Source organism: Palaemon carinicauda, chromosome 21 (genome assembly GCF_036898095.1).
Source record: "Palaemon carinicauda isolate YSFRI2023 chromosome 21, ASM3689809v2, whole genome shotgun sequence".
NCBI classification, from domain to species: Eukaryota; Metazoa; Arthropoda; class Malacostraca; order Decapoda; family Palaemonidae; genus Palaemon; species Palaemon carinicauda.
The window spans coordinates 36,598,300-36,617,529 of NC_090745.1; the positions used below are offsets into that span (position 1 = coordinate 36,598,300).

At 37.2% G+C, this 19,230-nt stretch overlaps 1 protein-coding gene across 1 annotated transcript in view; it reads right to left on the reverse strand.

The window, feature by feature from the left end:
* LOC137614836 (reelin-like) overlaps positions 1–19,230 on the reverse strand; it is a 596,609-nt gene that overhangs the window by 205,094 nt on the left and 372,285 nt on the right. Inside the window, exons 30-31 of the mRNA XM_068344496.1 lie at positions 17,892–18,115; positions 2,989–3,133 (exon numbers count right to left, since the gene is read on the reverse strand). Of these exons, the coding sequence (XP_068200597.1) occupies positions 2,989–3,133; positions 17,892–18,115 (369 nt within the window). The remainder of the gene's footprint in view (positions 1–2,988; positions 3,134–17,891; positions 18,116–19,230) is intronic.

The window sequence follows — 19,230 nt, forward strand, 5'->3', positions numbered from 1 at the left end:
GAATGTTTGTTGGCACCGTGTGGTTGCAAGATTTCTTTGGTGTGACATTAATATTTTCCAGGTATGTTTAATACCTTGGAACGGGATGAATATAGTTGATCAGAGAATTCAGGAAGAATGGAATTAAAGACAGGGAGTTTGAAGTGGTCTCCCTTCATGACTTCGTCAAAATCAGACAGTAGTGAGTTACTTGGTTAAATTATACAATAATGCCTCCCTTTTCCTTTTGTAAAAGTTCCTTTCTAGCTACATATTTTCTAGCTTCAGGAACATTTAGAGCTGGCTTGACAAGATACTGAACATTGACTACAATAGTCACGTGTACTTAGATGCTAGGCAAGGGACCAAAACTCTCACTAAATACAGTTTTGTATGATCTCAGGACAGGTCCTGTGTGTTAGCATTGGCAATAAAACTGTCAGCAAACCCAAAATTTTCATAATTCCCTTTAATTAGAGCCATGATCTTGGCTACCTGGTTGCTGAGTTGTGGTATGAATTAACTATCGCGAATAACTAAATGATTAGCATTCAAATATTTTCCTGGCCTTTGGATTTTTCACTTCTATCCGACTGTGTCCAATTTTCATACAATCGTAAAGCGTCACCTTCCTTGTGGACAGCTTTTGCACCAATGTATGATGAGGAAATGATCCAGGCTGGGGCTTCAGGGTTCATTTAATGTACAACAGCTATGTCAGCAATGGCCATACTTGCATACAAGGGCTGGTTGTTCTCGTTGATAAAAAAAAAAAAAAAAAAAAAAAATTAAAAAAAAAAAAAAAAAATAAATAAAAACCTCAAATTAGTCTGTTGATTGAAATCCCAGTTATATCAGAGATCTATCCATAACATTCACCAGAAAAAATATTCTTTGACAGCATGAACCTTCTACTTCTAAAGCTTACCTTTTCATTTATTTTTGTTTGAACATATCACAGAAATAAATCTTGCTTTTACAGTCACTGCACATTTTCTCCCAAGACAGACAAGGGGCCCACTTGAATACATGTTCTCTTCCACAGAACTTACAGGGTTTTATTTGACTTGCATGTGATTTGCCACTATAGTGAAATTTGCTTTATACAGTTGTCTACTGTGTTGAGGCACCAGTTAGGTGATAAATGAAATACGAGACGAATGCGAATAAACTTTTTGAAACAATCATTGAGTTTATATGCAGTGATGTGCAAGCAAGAACCTCACAAATATTCAAAATATGAAAAAGCAAGAACTAGCATGATAATGCAAATTGGTCATTAACAGTGTGGGGAAAAGCGAGTGATATGATGAAAAATCAAAACCTGTTATAGTGTACGAACGTGCGCGAAACACATGCGGTACACTATCGTTTCAGTGCCTACCAAGAATTGCAATTAGTTTCTTTACTTCCTCACAGAGATCACTTCCATGCTTAGTTAAAACCTTGACGTTCTTTTCATTAAACCCCATTGGCCGACACATCTTAATGACAGAATTGAGGCAAACTATCTCTTTAACAATTATTATCTACTTCACAACTCCATAATGCTGCAATCACAGAGGCCGCATGATTTTGACACGTTTCTCCAATCTCTCAATAATTATTCAATAATTATTTGACTTGATAAACAATCATGTTTATAGAATTTCAGTCTTTCAATAAAGTCAAGAGAAGGATCAATAAAGTAATCATCATATTTCTTCAGAATGATATGATGGGCATCAAATGTTTTTATGTTCAAAGGAAAATCCATCGTAAATTTCAACAGATTCAATACTGTGTAATAAAAGTGCAGAGATGAATGGTTTTGGTTTTGACTCTACCTAAGAAAGCAGCAAATATCTATTCCAGGCTCTCTTCCTGCTATGTCATAGAGACATTACATTAAGGTCTTTAATATTCAGTAATTAAGGGAGGTGAATATTTTTTCGGAGCAAAAACTCGAGCACTTTACTAAATTCCAATTTCCTTGCCACCATCTTCTGCATAACCATTCTGAGCATGACCTTGAGCCGGATCTGATTAGGCTTGATTTCCATGATGGCTATTGTTCCTTGGTATCTCACCACGTTGTAAGACACAATCAGAATATCACTGTAGCAAATTATCAGAGATTCGGAGTGATAAGAATCCTTTTCACAAAGTAGTTAATGTTTTTTTAGATACAAAACTCTCCCCATATGCCACTATATGAAGATAATTTTTTTCCGGTAGTGACATACAGTGATTAAAGTTGAAAACCTAAATCATTAAGTAGGATTACGTAAACTAAAAAGGAGGTGTTAATGATTACTACAACAAATCATAGCAACAGCAACTTCTTTGAAAAATAATTCAAGTGTGAGGGAATTTACTTCTACGGTAGAACCTCCCCCAACAGATATCAAGGATGATATCTTGGGTGATTGGAGATCACCTTGGTGAAGGTTTCAACCAATCATCCCTAACTCAATTTTTTTAACTCAAATCTTTTCAATAATGTAGCTCGAGCATGTAATAATCTTGATTACCTCTAAGGAAAGGATCCAAATGAGTATATAAATTACCTTAATAATTCACTTGATAATTAATTTGAACTCGATAAAATGGTGACCATGTTACTTACTAGGACATTTTAGAGGGGTAATTAAAAGAAAAATGATTGCAACTTCGTTAAATAACCATTTCTAGAATTAATGAAACAACATGGTGATGAAATCTGACCAGGTTTGCAAAATCATTGTCAACCAATCGGCATCAAGAAAAGGTTTTGACATAGTATTGGGCAAAGCTCCCAAACAGCAAAGGTAGATGATTTTGGCTACAGTTACAGGCACGGGTAAAGAGTTAATACATCAATACTGATTAACATCCGTCATAAGTCTGTAGTAAGATTCCTAATCCTATTATGTATAAAGAAATTATTTGAAAATATATTAAAGTGGAAACAAATAAGTAATTTTTATTACAACCAGAAAAGAAAAGAATAAAAAAGATATTAAACAGTAATATAATTTATGAACGAACCTTCCTTGGGAGAGATCTAGATTTGTTGTCTCAAGCATTCTTTCTCCTTGCTGGTTGAATACCAAGGCATCATCTGTTAAGACTCCACAGAATTTCGATATTTCGGCACCTGACCAAACTTCAAACTGGTTACTGAGTGAACTGCCTGATAATGGAAATAAAGAATGACAGAATACATAACTGGGTAAGAATGGCTTTGATTTTACACAAACTCAATCGTGGCACTTGTTTTCAGTATAGCTATTCTTGTTATATTATCTAATTAACTGCTTGTATTCTAAATATTTTGATTGCAATATTTTATAAATTATGTTGTATGTTTTAAGATTATGTAATAATTTTTTTTCTATTGGTAGTAGAATTCACTAGATTCGTTGTGATGACATACAGTTCAATTTTTCTTTGTATTGAATAGTCTAAGATCATCAGTCATACTGAGAAGGTATATCTCTAAAATTCTGCTTGTCGATTATAGCAAAAAGGAAGTTTTATTTTAGACTCTATAAACTCAGTATACGTGCTAGTTATGAATAATTGTATGAATTACTTCATTAAAAGACTAAGGAGTTTATTTACCTTCTGCAATATGATGCTGCTTAAGCACAAAAATAAACATCAAATTTTCCATGTAGAATTTTTAAAATCACACTTCACATTAAAGCATTGGCCACTATCAATTTAGAATCTCATCTCAAATATATAACCGAATGGCAACCTTGATTGAATTTAAATTCGCTAAGGTTTATTAGACGTTTTGCTCTGTCAATGCTCAAGTATACGTATCATGACAGCAACAGAGATAAAAGAGCCCAATGTGTTGGACAAATAAGTAGGCACAAAACTCCGTGAATTAAGATATTTTGCTAGGAAACTACGAGATGTAGACAGTGAAGAATTACAGAAAGCAAGGGGAAAGGCGTTAAATAAGCCTAAAATAAGCAGAACAGCTACTAAACGATAAAGAAAAATAATTTAAAGTGTTGAAGCTCATGGCTGAAAAGATCTGAGAAGTTTATAGAGAGCCAAGTTAGATTAGGAATAAGTGGACCATTATGTCTCACCTCCCGTCAGTGCCACTTACATGATGAACTGGTGTCATTATTAAAGACCCTTAAAGCATCCATTTGGTCTGTAGCTGCACTCCCTTCTTAGCCTTGTACTATTACTCCATTACCCTTTACTTTTCTCTTGCTGTCCAACCTCTTTCTTTTTACTTCATAATGCAATTGTTGGGTTTTACCTAAGATACATCTAGATGCTCAATGTCCTCCCCGGCCCCAGATCCAGAATATATAGCCTATAATCTATATATCAAATCAAAATCATGTTTCAGTCCATTACAAACATGTAAAGGTTTCCAAGTCTTATCTAATAGGCATTTAGAAGAGGCTTTGAAATATGATAGTAAATATGGCTTTTGAATAGAAAGGAGATGTATGAAGTAGGGTTTAGGATGAAATTCCGTGACACTAAACAACAAGGAAGATTGCACTGATCAATGAATTGTGGAAAACTAAGGGAATATTTTAACCGAAGGATTGAAATGGCTGAAAGTAGAAAAAAAGTATAAAATGATTTAGCAGACTTGTTCAATGGAAAGCAGCTTATTAATACTACTTGCATGACTAAGATTGTGCTCTACTTCAGTGAACACACACTACAAGTCACTGGTGAGATGGTGAATCTTACAGAGAATTGCACAGAATCTCGTGGGATAGATATAAGTGGTTATCAGAACCCGATAAAGAAGTTTATCCGGCTTAGCCAGAGACCCAAAGACTAAAAGACAGCCGAACAGAGGCAGAGAGACAAGAGTGAAACTTAATGATTTGTGTCACAAGCAAGGTTACTTAGAAAAGGTTTATATATAGGTAAAGAAATGGGCCCACTGAAGTTCAAGCAGAAAGCATCTAGTATGGGAGCCGCTGGTGATAATTACTCTGTGGGGATAACATTATAGCAACATAAGATAGATGGCTGAAGTAAACAAATGCAACAGAGAAACCAGTTGTGTGTTGTGTTAGGAGCATGCTTATCAGCCATGCAGAAGAAAAGGCACCCCAATTTACCAGCTAGTGAACTCTATGCAGGCTAGGAAAAGGTGACTGTGCTACATGGTATGGATGCACAAATGGAGTTTTGTTAAGTGGTTTAGTACCTGGACACCTATGACACCTATTGACCGATAAGAAATGGGCCTTGCTGACTGGCTGGACAACTGTATGATATGCTCATAGATAACCATAGTTATGATCCTATTGTTTTCACTAGTTCATGCATAAATGGCCCTGAAGAGTTGGCATATAGTGAAGCTGAGATAGTTGAAAAGGCTGTAGGAAAAATGACCAATAGGACGAGCCAGATGTGAATAGTATAGGATTAGAACCGGAATCAAAAACTGATACAGAGACAAAAGTGTTCATGAGCAGAACTAATGTACATTGAGAGAAACTCAATATTAAACAACTGGAAGTAGCGTCAGGTATCTTACAGGTAGGTATAGAACAGTTACAGGAAGCCAGGCAGAAAACAGTGAAGAGAACCAAGTCTGACAAAGAGTATAGGGCAACGGGTAAGGGGACATATCAACTAAAAGTTGTTAATAGTAAACTGTATTTAATTTTCTATGGAAAAATAACAAATGAAATGAAATAAGTCTTATTACCAGAAGTCTATCAAATTAAGGTTAAGATTTTACCCTTTAATGCATTATTGGAGGTCATTCTGTAGCAAATACAACTATGAACTGTATGCCCAGGGTTCCCATTGGCAAGGTGGTACTCCAGATGTCAACAGATTTTGAAGATCCCGTGACAGCCAAACAAATGAACCGAACGGTTCTACTAGCATAGATCCACTGTGAATTATGCCATTGATGGAGGAGTCTTTCGAAAGAGTAGCATTGGACTAGGCTGTACCTCTATTTCCATTAACGATGGATTTCACTACAACATATCCAGAGGCAATGCACTATCAAAGATAGATACATATGGGCAATAAAGAGGATTTTGGCATAAAATTGAAGATTCTTTATGCACAAATATCCTGACTACCAGTCACTCAGTGAAGAAGATATACATGAGTGCAACCCTTATCAATGAGGGAACAGATAATGACCATGTATCTTTCTATTGTTGAAGATTGGCTTAACCTTGCATAAAAACATAGGGTCTCCTTTGAAAGTAGCCCATGGGGTACCTAATAATAAAGGATAAGGGATGACTAGAACTTTGACCACATATGGAAGAGAGATTAGACTGAGATGTTAATATCAGCAAATAGCACAAAAGTCACGCATTGCAGCTACCTGAAGAATACAGACATTTTAATTAGTTATCCCCGTAAGACTTCACTGAGAGACAATGGAACTGGTGTAATAATATAGTAACTCAAACACCATCTTAGCAAGAGTACACCGAAGAATTCTAGGACCTATTAAAGAGATTAAGAGAAGCAAGACTGACTATCAGATCTCCGTAGGGTTAAGCTGGTTATGACTAAGTTAGATTCGTAGGACATAAAACAGATTTAACAAAACAACCGTGGGGAGAGCAAAATTCATGAAGAGTCAGCACACATTACCTTCAAGGACAAAGACACAACTGAAATCATAATTTTACAGGAGGTTTGTGAGCAGCCACACTAATCTTGTGGCTCTTAATAAAGAAGAAATATAAAAATATTTGGTGAATTGATGGAGCATTAAGAAAGGCATCAATAGTACATGTTTCGAATTTCATTATTTCTATGTTGAGGACAGAGACGTCACATAAAGGATAGGGAAGTATGCTTCTGTGAGAATCTGAATATGGTATATTTCAAATTCCATGCAGAAATATAAGACTCCAAAAATGAGCATAGCCACTGTACCCTTGGAAAGGTGTATTTAGCATTATAATTTGTAGTGAAAAGACTCAAGATGATACAGACAAACCACAAGTAATTTTCTTACATCCAAAGATGTAATATTGAGAGCCCAAAAACCATGAGGTTTGCCATACCACATAACCACAAGTTTTGAGTGGAGGTTATTTTGAAAAAGTTTAATGTTGCTACAGATTACCTCAAAAGTTTAAGTTGAAGTGAAAAAAATTACTATACTAACAAACAAAGTATTATTGAAAAAAAAGTTATAGTCCCCCTCAGTATTATCTTACATTTTTACAGAGGTAAATAGATAACTTATATTTTATTCACTATGTTTTTGGTTTGGGTGTTCTTGTTATTCTGTTTTAAATGTTATTTTAAAAAATCGGACTAATACTGAAGAATATATTTTTTTAGAATAATGATACAATCATCAAAATTTTCTCCCAATATGCTCGTTTAGAGTTCTAGTAATGTTTCAGGATGCCAGAAAACTTTAAGTCAATCAATCTAGTTAGGTTTCTAAGAATTTCGAAAATATATGACATTTTCTTGTAATAGCTCTGGTTTAAGAAAATTTCTGAATCACAAACTTTGTAAATCTACTTTTGAAGTAATTGAACAATAATGGTAATAATAAGAGGTTCTCATCTGACTGCAGCCTAGCAATAATACCTTAGCAATGGATTTCAAATGAGTAACCCATCACCACTACTAGGTTTACTGCTAATATCTAAGGAAATAATAGGTCCATCACTTTGTCCATGGCACTGACTGACAATAAATGTATCATAACCGTAGAATCATTTGGAAAAATATATTTGAGGCTGGCGTTTTTATTTTTCCCCCAATCGTAATCTGCAAGTTATCATCCTGCTCATCCTCATCATCATCATCGTCTCGTTTTATATTAGAACAATTATAATATGTTTCACAAGTGTTATTCAGTACATGTTTTTTTTTTTTTTTCAGTACAGCACTCTGAACAAAAGGGGTTATTCTATTCTAATATGCAATAGAACAGTGATTTACGGGATCTAATAATAAATGTTTGATAAAAAGCTGTTTTCTTCCTTGAGTTACCGTAATAAACAGTAAATCCAAGGAAGATTTATGATATTTTATGATTGTAAATATTGATAGATGAACGAATGAGCCTATCCTAATCAATTTTGCAAATACTATGATTAGTTCTGCTTTCATATTCTGTACAGAGCAAAATTTCTTTCTGTAACATAGTTTCAGTTTCTTGTGGAGTTTAGAGCGCAACACACTTCAGCAATTTTAAAACAGAAATATATTCCATGTTTAGTATGTTTTCTTTATTCTTTGGTACTTCGTATTTTACGTATAATATTTTTTAAAACACACCACTTTGTGTCTCATTACCCTACGAGAAATAATGTGAGGTCACATCTCAGTGAAAGGCCATTACAGGATCAAATTCATCACCTGGATACTGTATTCTTCATCTACTATGTATTTCAACCACCTAAACCCAAAGTTTTTTGCTAGTATCTTCAAAACAATCAATCACACCATCATGATGTATTAGCACCGGCTATTTCACACCCCTCACTAAATGTAGATGCTAAAGTGCATAGACAAATGTCTTTAAATATGGCGTTTACTCTGAGAACATCGTTGCGTCATAGCCGATTCCGGTCCCACTAATGAAGGGAATTGAACAAGTGACGCCGTAACGTCATCACAAACTACCTTGTCTTCCACACACTTCTTCCCTTTCCCCTTCCTCTCCATTTCCCCTTCCTCTCCATTTCCTCCATCCACTTCTCTCTCTCTCTCTCTCTCTCTCTCTCTCTCTCTCTCTCTCTCTCTCTCTCTCTCTGTTGTCATTCTAAATTTTCATTAAGCATATTATTGTTATTTTCCTTCTATTCTTATTTCCTTGTCTTCGCCTCATACCTCCCATTACCTCTTACCATAACTCTCGTTTCCTTGTATTTCTAGTTCTCGTCTCCTTACTATTTTTCTTTCCCAAGATTCTATATCTTTTCATGATGAATTTCTTTCTGTATCTTTTTATTTACAGTAGTGAAATTAATTTTATTTCTGCTATGTTGATATATGAACTACCAATCATTTCCGAGCATCTTCCCCATCACTTCATGTATACATTATGTTATCCTGGTGAGCCGGACAGCAGGCAACATTGATCTTATTCCCTCATGGTACTGGAAAGTGGTTTTTCGCGGCCATGTTCAATATACTACTGTTTCAATCGAGAGAAAGCGGGCAAGAAATTACAAATTAGTTTGAACAGGTAATAAATGTGCATTCATTTTGTATTGTCTCCAATGCAAGTTTTAAGGGCATCAGAGCCACACTAAACGGTTGAAAAAATTATCTGGTCATGGGTTCATGAGCTCATTTAGTTGCCTCATGCTCATCCAGAGTTAAACGCTATAGAACGAGTGTAGGGCTGTCTGAACTAGGTCGCCTCAAAGCCTGCGTTGAAGCGACATTTATGTATTCAATGTTGCAGGTATTCATTCAGGCAGATCTGCTAGCGTGTCTCTAGGACACAAAGCTATTCACAAGGGAGGAGGTGTGGGAGGAGTGGGGCGTTGCTATGAGAAGGTCTAAAATCTAGATCGTTCGAGGAACAGAGTTGGTCATCAGAATCTACACAGAAAGGTGTGGAATCCGTCATCATCACCATGAACGGCAATGACGAATCCCTCATCATCACCATGGATAGCGATGACGAATCCAACATCATCACCATGGACAGTAATGACAAATCCATCATCATCACCATGAGCAGTGATGATGAATCCGTCATCATCACCATGAGCAGCGATGACGAATCTGTCATCATCACCGTGGACAGTGATGACGTATTCGTCATTATCGCCATGGACCGCGATGACGAATCCGTCATCATCACCATGGGCAGCGATGACGAATCCGTCATCATCACCATGGACAGTGATAACGAATCCGTCATCATCACCATGGACAGCGATGATGAATCCGTCATCATCACCATGGACAGCGATGACGAATCTGTCATCATCACCGTGGACAGTGATGACGAATTCGTCATTATTGCCATGGACAGCGATGACGAATCTGTCATCATCACCATGGACAGTGATGACGAATTCGTCATTATTACCATGGACAGCGATGACGAGTCTGTCATCATCACCATGGACAGTGATGACGAATTCGTCATTATTGCCATGGACAGCGATGACGAATCAGTCATCATCACCATGGGCAGCGATGACGAATCCGTCATCATCACCATGGACAGTGATAACGAATCCGTCATCATCACCATGGACAGCGATGATGAACCCGTCATCATCACCATGGACATCGATGACGAATCTGTCATCATCACCATGGACAGAGATGACGAATCTGTCATCATCACCGTGACAGTGATGACGAATTCGTCGTTATTTCCATGGACAGCGATGACGAATCTGTCATCAACACCGTGGACAGTGATGACGTATTCGTCATTATCGCCATGGACAGCGATGACGAATCCGTCATCATCACCATGGGCAGCGATGATGAATCCGTCATCACCATGGACAGTGATAACGAATCCGTCATCATCCCCGTGGACAACGATGATGAATCCGTCATCATCACCATGGACAGCGATGACGAATCTGTCATCATCACCGTGGACAGTGATGACGTATTCGTCATTATCGCCATGGACAGCGATGACAAATCCATCATCATTACCATGGACAGCGATGACGAATCCGTCATCATCACCATGGACCGTGAAGACGAATCTGTCATCATCTCCGTGGACAGCGATGATGAATCCGTCATCATCACCATGGACAGCGATGACGAATCTGTCGTCATCACCGTGGACAGTGATGACGAATTCGTCATTATTGCCATGGACAGCGATGACGAATCCGTCATCATCACCATGGGCAGCGATGACGAATCCGTCATCATCACCATGGACAGTGATAACGAATCCGTCATCATCACCATGGACAGCGAGGATGAATCCGTCATCATCACCATGAACGGCAATGACGAATCCCTCATCATCACCATGGATAGCGATGACGAATCCAACATCATCACCATGGACAGTAATGACAAATCCATCATCATCACCATGAGCAGCGATGATGAATCCGTCATCATCACCATGAGCAGCGATGACGAATCTGTCATCATCACCGTGGACGTCATTATCGCCATGGACAGCGATGACGAATCCGTCATCATCACCATGGGCAGCGATGACGAATCCGTCATCATCACCATGGACAGTGATAACGAATCCGTCATCATCACCATGGACAGCGATGATGAATCCGTCATCATCACCATGGACAGCGATGACGAATCTGTCATCATCACCGTGGACAGTGATGACGAATTCGTCATTATTGCCATGGACAGCGATGACGAATCTGTCATCATCACCATGGACAGTGATGACGAATTCGTCATTATTACCATGGACAGCGATGACGAATCTGTCATCATCACCGTGGACAGTGATGACGAATTCGTCATTATTGCCATGGACAGCGATGACGAATCCGTCATCATCACCATGGGCAGCGATGACGAATCCGTCATCATCACCATAGACAGTGATAACGAATCCGTCATCATCACCATGGACAGCGATGATGAATCCGTCATCATCACCATGGACATCGATGACGAATCTGTCATCATCACCATGGACAGCGATGACGAATCTGTCATCATCACCGTGGACAGTGATGACGAATTCGTCATTATTGCCATGGACAGCGATGACGAATCTGTCATCATCACCGTGGACAGTGATGACGTATTCGTCATTATCGCCATGGACAGCGATGACGAATCCGTCATCATCACCATGGGCAGCGATGACGAATCCGTCATCATCACCATGGACAGTGATAACGAATCCGTCATCATCACCGTGGACAACGACGATGAATCCGTCATCATCACCATGGACAGCGATGACGAATCTGTCATCATCACCGTGGACAGTGATGACGTATTCGTCATTATCGCCATGGACAGCGATGACAAATCCATCATCATAACCATGGACAGCGATGACGAATCCGTCATCATCACCATGGACAGTGAAGACGAATCTGTCATCATCTCCGTGGACAGCGATGATGAATCCGTCATCATCACCATGGACAGTGATGACGAATCTGTCGTCATTATCACCGTGGACAGTGATAACGAATTCGTCATTATCGCCATGGACAGCGATGACATATCCATCATCATTACCATGGACAGAGATGACCAATCCGTCATCATCACCATGGACAGTGAAGATGAATCTGTCATCATCTTCGTGGACAGTGATGACGAATCCGTCATTATCACCCTGGACAGCGATAATGAATCCCTCATCATCACCATGGACAGCGATGACGAATCCGTCATCATCACCATGGACAGCGATGACGAATCCATAATCATCACCATGGACAGCAATGACAAATCTGTCATCATCAAAATGGACAGGGATGACGAATCCGTCATCATCACCATGGACAGCGATGACGAATCAGTCATCACCGCCATGGAGAGCGATGACGAATCTGCCATTATCACCATGGACAATGATGATGGATCTGTCATCCTCACCATGGACAGCGATGACGAATCTGTCATCCTCACCATGAACAACGATGATGAATCCGTCATCATCACCATAGACAGCGATGACGAATCCGTCATCATCACCATGGACAGCAATGACGAAGAGGACTTTATCATATATTGGAGAGAGAGAGAGAGAGAGAGAGAGAGAGAGAGAGAGAGAGAGAGAGAGAGAGAGAGAGAGATTACTATAGCATAAAAAATAAGTCATCATCATAATCATCCCCTACGTCCATTGGCGCAATGGGTCTCAGTTAGATTTCGCTAGACGTCTCTGTCTTGAGCTTTTGATTTAATACTCCTGCAATAACCATCTCCGACTTCACGCTTCATAGTCCTTAGCCATGTAGGCCTGGGTATTCCAACTCTTCTAGTGACTTTTGGAGCATAATTGAACGTTTGGTGAACTAATCTCTCTTGGGGAGTGAGAAGAGCACGTATAAAGCATCTCCATCTACCCCTCATCATGATCTTATCCACATATGGCATTCGAGTAATCTCTCTTATAGTTTCATTTCAAATCCTGTCCTGCCATTTAATTGTTAATATCATTTTGAGGGTTTTGCGCTCAAATCTACTAAATCTATTGGAGATTATTTCATTGTTATACCATGACTCATTTCCATATAGTAACACCGATCTCACTAAACTGATGTATAGTCTGATTTAATTTCAGGTGATTTGATTCCTAAATTTTACTTATCCTAACCATTGGCTGATTTGCTTTTTTCAATCTTTCACTAAACTCTAGCTCTACAGACTCTGTATTACATATCATAGTTCTTAAATATTTAAAGGATTCTACCTCAATATTTCTTTCTCCATCCAATGATATTTCATCTGCTATTACATACTCCGTTCTCATCATCTCTGTTTTTCTTTTTTTATCTACCTTGAGCCCAACCTCGTGTTACATTTCATGCATTCTGGTAAACAAGCATTGCCAATCCTGTGGTGTTCTGCTAATAAGGACATCCTCATCAGCATATTCTAGGTTTGCTAATTTCCTATCACCAATCCAGACCAATCCTCATCCACCATCTCTGACTGTTCTACGCATTACAAAATCCATTAGTAGGATAAACAACATAAGTGACAACACATTTCCTTGGAGTACTCCGTTGTTCATTGGAAATTCATTTCAAAGGAATCTATTAACATTAAATTTGCACTTGCTATGCTCATGAACAGATTTAATGAAATTCACATATTTAAGAGGAATTTAAAAAAAAATCAAGGACTCTCCACAAAATTGGCCGGTGCAAACTATCAAAGGCTGGAAGTGACACAGGAGAAGCAAGAACTCCCTCGAATTTATCCGATGTTGAAGACTCAGACGTAAAAGTGGAGTTGGAACTGATTGATGATGAAAGTGAATCAAAGAAGTCGGATTTAACAGGAGTAAAAACCAAAGAGGACGGAAAGTCAGTGATAATGGTGTTGCTATTAAAGAGGAGGTAAAAGTCAGTGATAATGGCATTGCTGTTTAAAAGGAGGGGAAAGTCAGTGATGACTGTGTTGCTTTTGAAGAGGAAGTAAAAGTCAGTGATGATGATGTTGCTGTTAAAGAGGAGGTAAAGACGTGATAGTTGTTAATTTTGGTGGCTCAGGTTGATTACCACTGAAGAGAGGAAAGGAGAGGGTGCTGGTAAACATCATGCCCTCTTTTTTATTTATAATATTTTCTCTTTCTCTCATCCTTTCATTGAATTGTCATTTTCAGTCCTCTATGTCATGTAAATTATTACAGCACTTCATGGTTCCTTCTGGGTATAACTTCTTATAAATATATACGTACACTAAAACACTAAATATGTATGTGTGTACCATGCAGTTAGCATTCGCAAACATCAATCATTTGTAAATATGTAGCATTTGTCCACCTTTATACATTTGCCAGAAAATTTATTTATCCTCAAACTGTTAAAACTGTTGAAGTAATTATTTATGGAAAACTGGTCAGAAAAAGCACATGGCGACAAGGACTTAAAATCAAAACTAAATTATAACACGGTATCACAAGATAAAGATATAAGGTATCCAAAATGAGAGGACATTCTCAAACCCACTTGTTAGAGATAGAAAAAGTAATTCTTTTAACACTAGAATTAGCTTTTGTATAGATTACATTCTCATACCGTGCTAGGTGGTATATCTTAGCAATCTGTGTTCGCCAACGATTATACTCGTATAAGCGGATGAGCCACCTGGTGGAGTAATGAGAGCATGGGGGTGTGAATGAAATGCCCCCTTAAATCTCGATGAAGTCACTGGCAGCAGGGTAACGGATTGGGTTCTAGGCAATGGACAATCTGTCACTTCAGCTTTTACTCCTGATGCCTGGCAATTGATCTTACTGGAATCAGTATGGACCGGCAGAGGTCACTTGCCTTTGATAGATATGCACTGAGCATTACAAGGAACTGGCTATCCTTCGATGAATTAATTCAATGAATCCTCTGTGGATTTAGTCAGTCAGTGGAAAGAGAGGATGACCAAATAGCCCCAGTTCCAAGTATAGTGGGGTGCTAAGAATCTCCGGTTTATAAATACTAAAGAAAAATTGAAAATTGGTAATTGGAATGTTAGAACCATGAATCAGATTGAGAAGTTACAACAAGTGGAGAGGGGATTTATGAAATATAGTTTGGATATCTTGGCCCTAAGTGAAACACGTAGTAAGGAGATTGATAAGGAAACTTTAGACCAAGGCAATCTATATATCTATTCGTTACGAAAAGATGGGGTTGGAAGAGAAGGAGTAGGAATGAGGATGACACCAAGAGTAGAAAGCACTAACTGTGTGGAGAGCTGTGAATAGTAGATTGTTATTAGCAGCGTTTAAATCAAAGCAGTGCAATATGAGTATTATAGTTTGCTATGAACCAACAAATGATTCCCCTGAAGTGCGGAGTGTAATAGATGAGATCCCAGAGAGACATATGACAATTGTGATTGGCGACTTCAATGATGAAGTTGGAAGGAATAATCAAGGGATAGAGAATGTGATGGGTGCGAGGGTCTTGGTAAAGTTTCTAATGAAAATGGAGCACATTCCCTGAGTTTCTGTTCAACAAACAATCTTCTCATTGGAGGTACTCTTTTTCAGCACAAGGAAATCCACAAATATACATGGACTTCACCATGTGACAATTACAAAAATCAAATAGATCACATTGCCATTAATAAAGAGAGAAGGAGGAAAAATGTAAGAAGCTATAGAGGTGCAGACATTGGTAGTGATCACCAGTTCCTCATTGCCACGCTGAAATTAAAACTGAAAGCACCCAACAGAAAGATAGATAAAATACCTAGGTTTGATATAACTAAGCTTCTAGAAGATGAGCACAGAGAAACCTTTGCAAGTGAATGTACGAATCGATTTGCAGTCTTAGAGACTTTAAGAGACGAAGAGCAGACAGTTAATGAAGAATGGTGTGATATTAAGAACATGTATCAGTCAGTTGGTAGTGAAGTCTTTAGACACAGTTACAAAAAGAAAACCATGGATATCGAATGATACATGGGATACTATAAAAAGGATACAAAGATAGAAATTGATTGTTGAAAGTTTTCGAGGAAGTAATGAAAATTACAAGGTAGAATAAGCTAAGTATTCCAGTATTGATAGTGAAGTCTAAAGAAAAGCCAGCAATTACAGGGGAGAATATTTAGACAGCAAAGCAGATGAGCTGACAAAGCTATGAATTCAGGGATTGTCTATGGTGTAAGAATCACTCATAGAATTATTAATGAAATCTCTACTGGGGCAGAGAAGAAGAAGCATATATCTATCAAAAAGAGAGATGGGTCTGTTATAACACCAGAAGATGAAGAAACACAGCATTGGATGGAACTCATTAGTGAGGTCATAAATAGGAGATAAGGGAATAATTTGAGATATAACTGAGGCTGAGGAAGACCTTGATGTGCTCATGAATGAATTCAGTGTGTTTGAAGTCGAAGCTATCATTAAAAACTCAAGAGATGGAAAGCCCCTAGATGCAATGGAATAACTGGCAAGATGATACTGGCTGAAAATGAAGTGACTCCAAGAATACTTACAAAATTATTTTGTGGAATGCGGCATGAAGAGTTAAAACCTGATGAATGGGAGTTGGGAGTGTGGGTGAAAATGTCAAAAAATAGGTAAAACATGAGTAAGAATTTGAGGAAATAAAATACATGACAGAAATTGAGACAGTAGACAAAACGAAAGAGAGAGGGATTAATGGCGATGAATGAAAACACAGGCGGTGAAGTGAGGTTTACACAATGAGGAAGGGTGGGTGGGGGAAAGTAGGGTTAACTACCCCAAGAGTGCTAATCTGAATGAATTCGTAAATGTTGACTGGACAGACTTGAGAATGTCCTAAAATTCAAGAGTAAAGTGCCTTTAAAATCTGTGTTTGCATATGGATTTTTTTTATATATAAATTAGGTGAGGGTGTTAGAAACTATTTGAAATTGCCATGCCAGTCAATCGTTTGGTTTAAGAAATATCGGCAGTAAACCTTGGGTCCATGTGGCTAAAATACATAGTAGATCCATCACATCAACATTCTTGTAATTAATATCCTAACAATAAAGATATATAAACCATATCCGGTGCAATACCCGTAATGAATAACCTCTTGAAAATACCAAAAACTTCATATTAGATTTGTCTAATTTCAATGACCTGCCTAAATGGATATAAATTTCGTATCTTAAATGGCATACGCTCATACGTCCTATTTGCAGAGAAACAAAAGTTTGCTATAGGAAGCAATGAGTGTATAGTATAGCATTTAAAAAAATAAATAAATAAATAGATAAAAAATAAAAAAATAAATTGTTTTCCGAATTTTAGATATTCTTAAAAAATTTGGGATTTTAGCCAGTCCAGGAATTATAGACTACTTTATTCAATATTTGATTTTCCAATCAGGCTATCCAGGCATCCAATCCTTTCCTTTTCTCTTAATAATCATCTCTTTAAGTAAGCATTGTTTGGAATCCTTTCAATCTGATATGATTCTTGATTTCATATATATTTGAATTTATCTTTTGATGATTTTATTTAGAAATATTTCTATGTCAGAAATACCCCGAATTCTTTCTCATTAACAATAAGTTTATTCCATGACACAAACATGAAAAGTTAAAAATAAACTCAAAGTAATTTTTGGATAAAAAGATTTGTCACTTTATGAAATCATATCTAACAAAATTAAAGAATTATAGAAAGCTGTATTTGTATGCATATGTGTATCGATTGCTATACATGTGAACTTGAAGTATTCGGAGAATATTTTCACATAACAATGGTAAGGAAATATGGAGGAAGAAATATTTGTTGTGAGAGGTAATTTTTTCAACTGTTATGCCAATCTATTTCAACTTACCTTCAAAATCTTCAAGAAGAGTTTGTGGCAACTGCTCAGCAAGAGAGCACTCTAATTGCCCTTCGAAATTATCGTCACAGAGACACTGATCACCGTTGATACAGTAGCCGTTGCCATTGCAATGGTGTGGACACGAAGGTCCGATGTACACATTGTCAATACCCCAGGGCGCAGCATTTCCTTTACCGGTGTAATGGCCTTGTCTCCATCGGAATCGCACCGGCCTTCGGGAAAAGAGAGAGTGATTTTGAATAGAATTTTCTCAAAGGAAATCAAAATAAACATAACAATAATAAGAAAATGGCCAATATAAAAAGTAGAAAAGAGAGTGCAATACTCATACATATGGGCAGACATTGATAATGAAGTAACGATGACCAGGGTCAAAAGTGCTATACAAATAATGTAGAATTCCATTGTGACGTTTTTAACAATAAATAATACTAATGAAAGCTATGGAAGCAGTATTATCTCTTCATACTATTCAGGTATTTAAAAGACATCTCATATCCCAATTATGGTAAGTGAAGATGACACTGAAATTCTCTTTACTACCTCATTATTCATTTATTTTGTTTGATAAAAATATTTTTCTTTTACGTTTCTTAAACATTTTGAAGATGCGCTTTATGCAAAATAATTCATGTAGTAAAATTCTATGGGAATATAAATAGAATTTTCAAATTATACTCGTGTTTGCAGCGCATTGCTCTAACAATGATGTCTGAGAACGAGGAAATTACGATTTTTTGGTAAATATGAAAGTAAACTGAGTTAAAAAGATTTATAAGTGCACTAGCAAAAGTTTATAAGTAACATTTTCTCTTCATTTCCTACCATTACAATAGTATACAACCAATTAGCCATCTTAACTACGTTTTAACGTTTCAACCTTTAAAAAAAAAAGAACACTTAGAGCCTTCAAAATTTTTATAATAGCTACAAACTCTTGATAATTCGGGGAGTATAATAAATTCCTATGATTAATTAACAAGTGCATGTAATAAAGAAAATATTAAAGAGCATTCTGCTAAATAATCATAACGTCTGTTCGAGTTGGAGATTAAAGGAGCTTGGTTTAGTATTACCAACATTAATACAGATTAAGAATCAGTAATGAGAAATTCCTGAAACACGGACATAAGAGTGCTACACTGCAAGTTTGCAGAAAGTCTGATAAGAAGCAGAGTGTAGAATTTAAGTGATTAAGATATATTCCAATATATCTTAATCACTTAAATTGATCCTTTTGTTGAATTCTATGGTATTTAAATTACTAATGTATTTTGTAACAGAAACCAGAACTACTCTCCAAAAACACATAAAAGTTATCTATTAA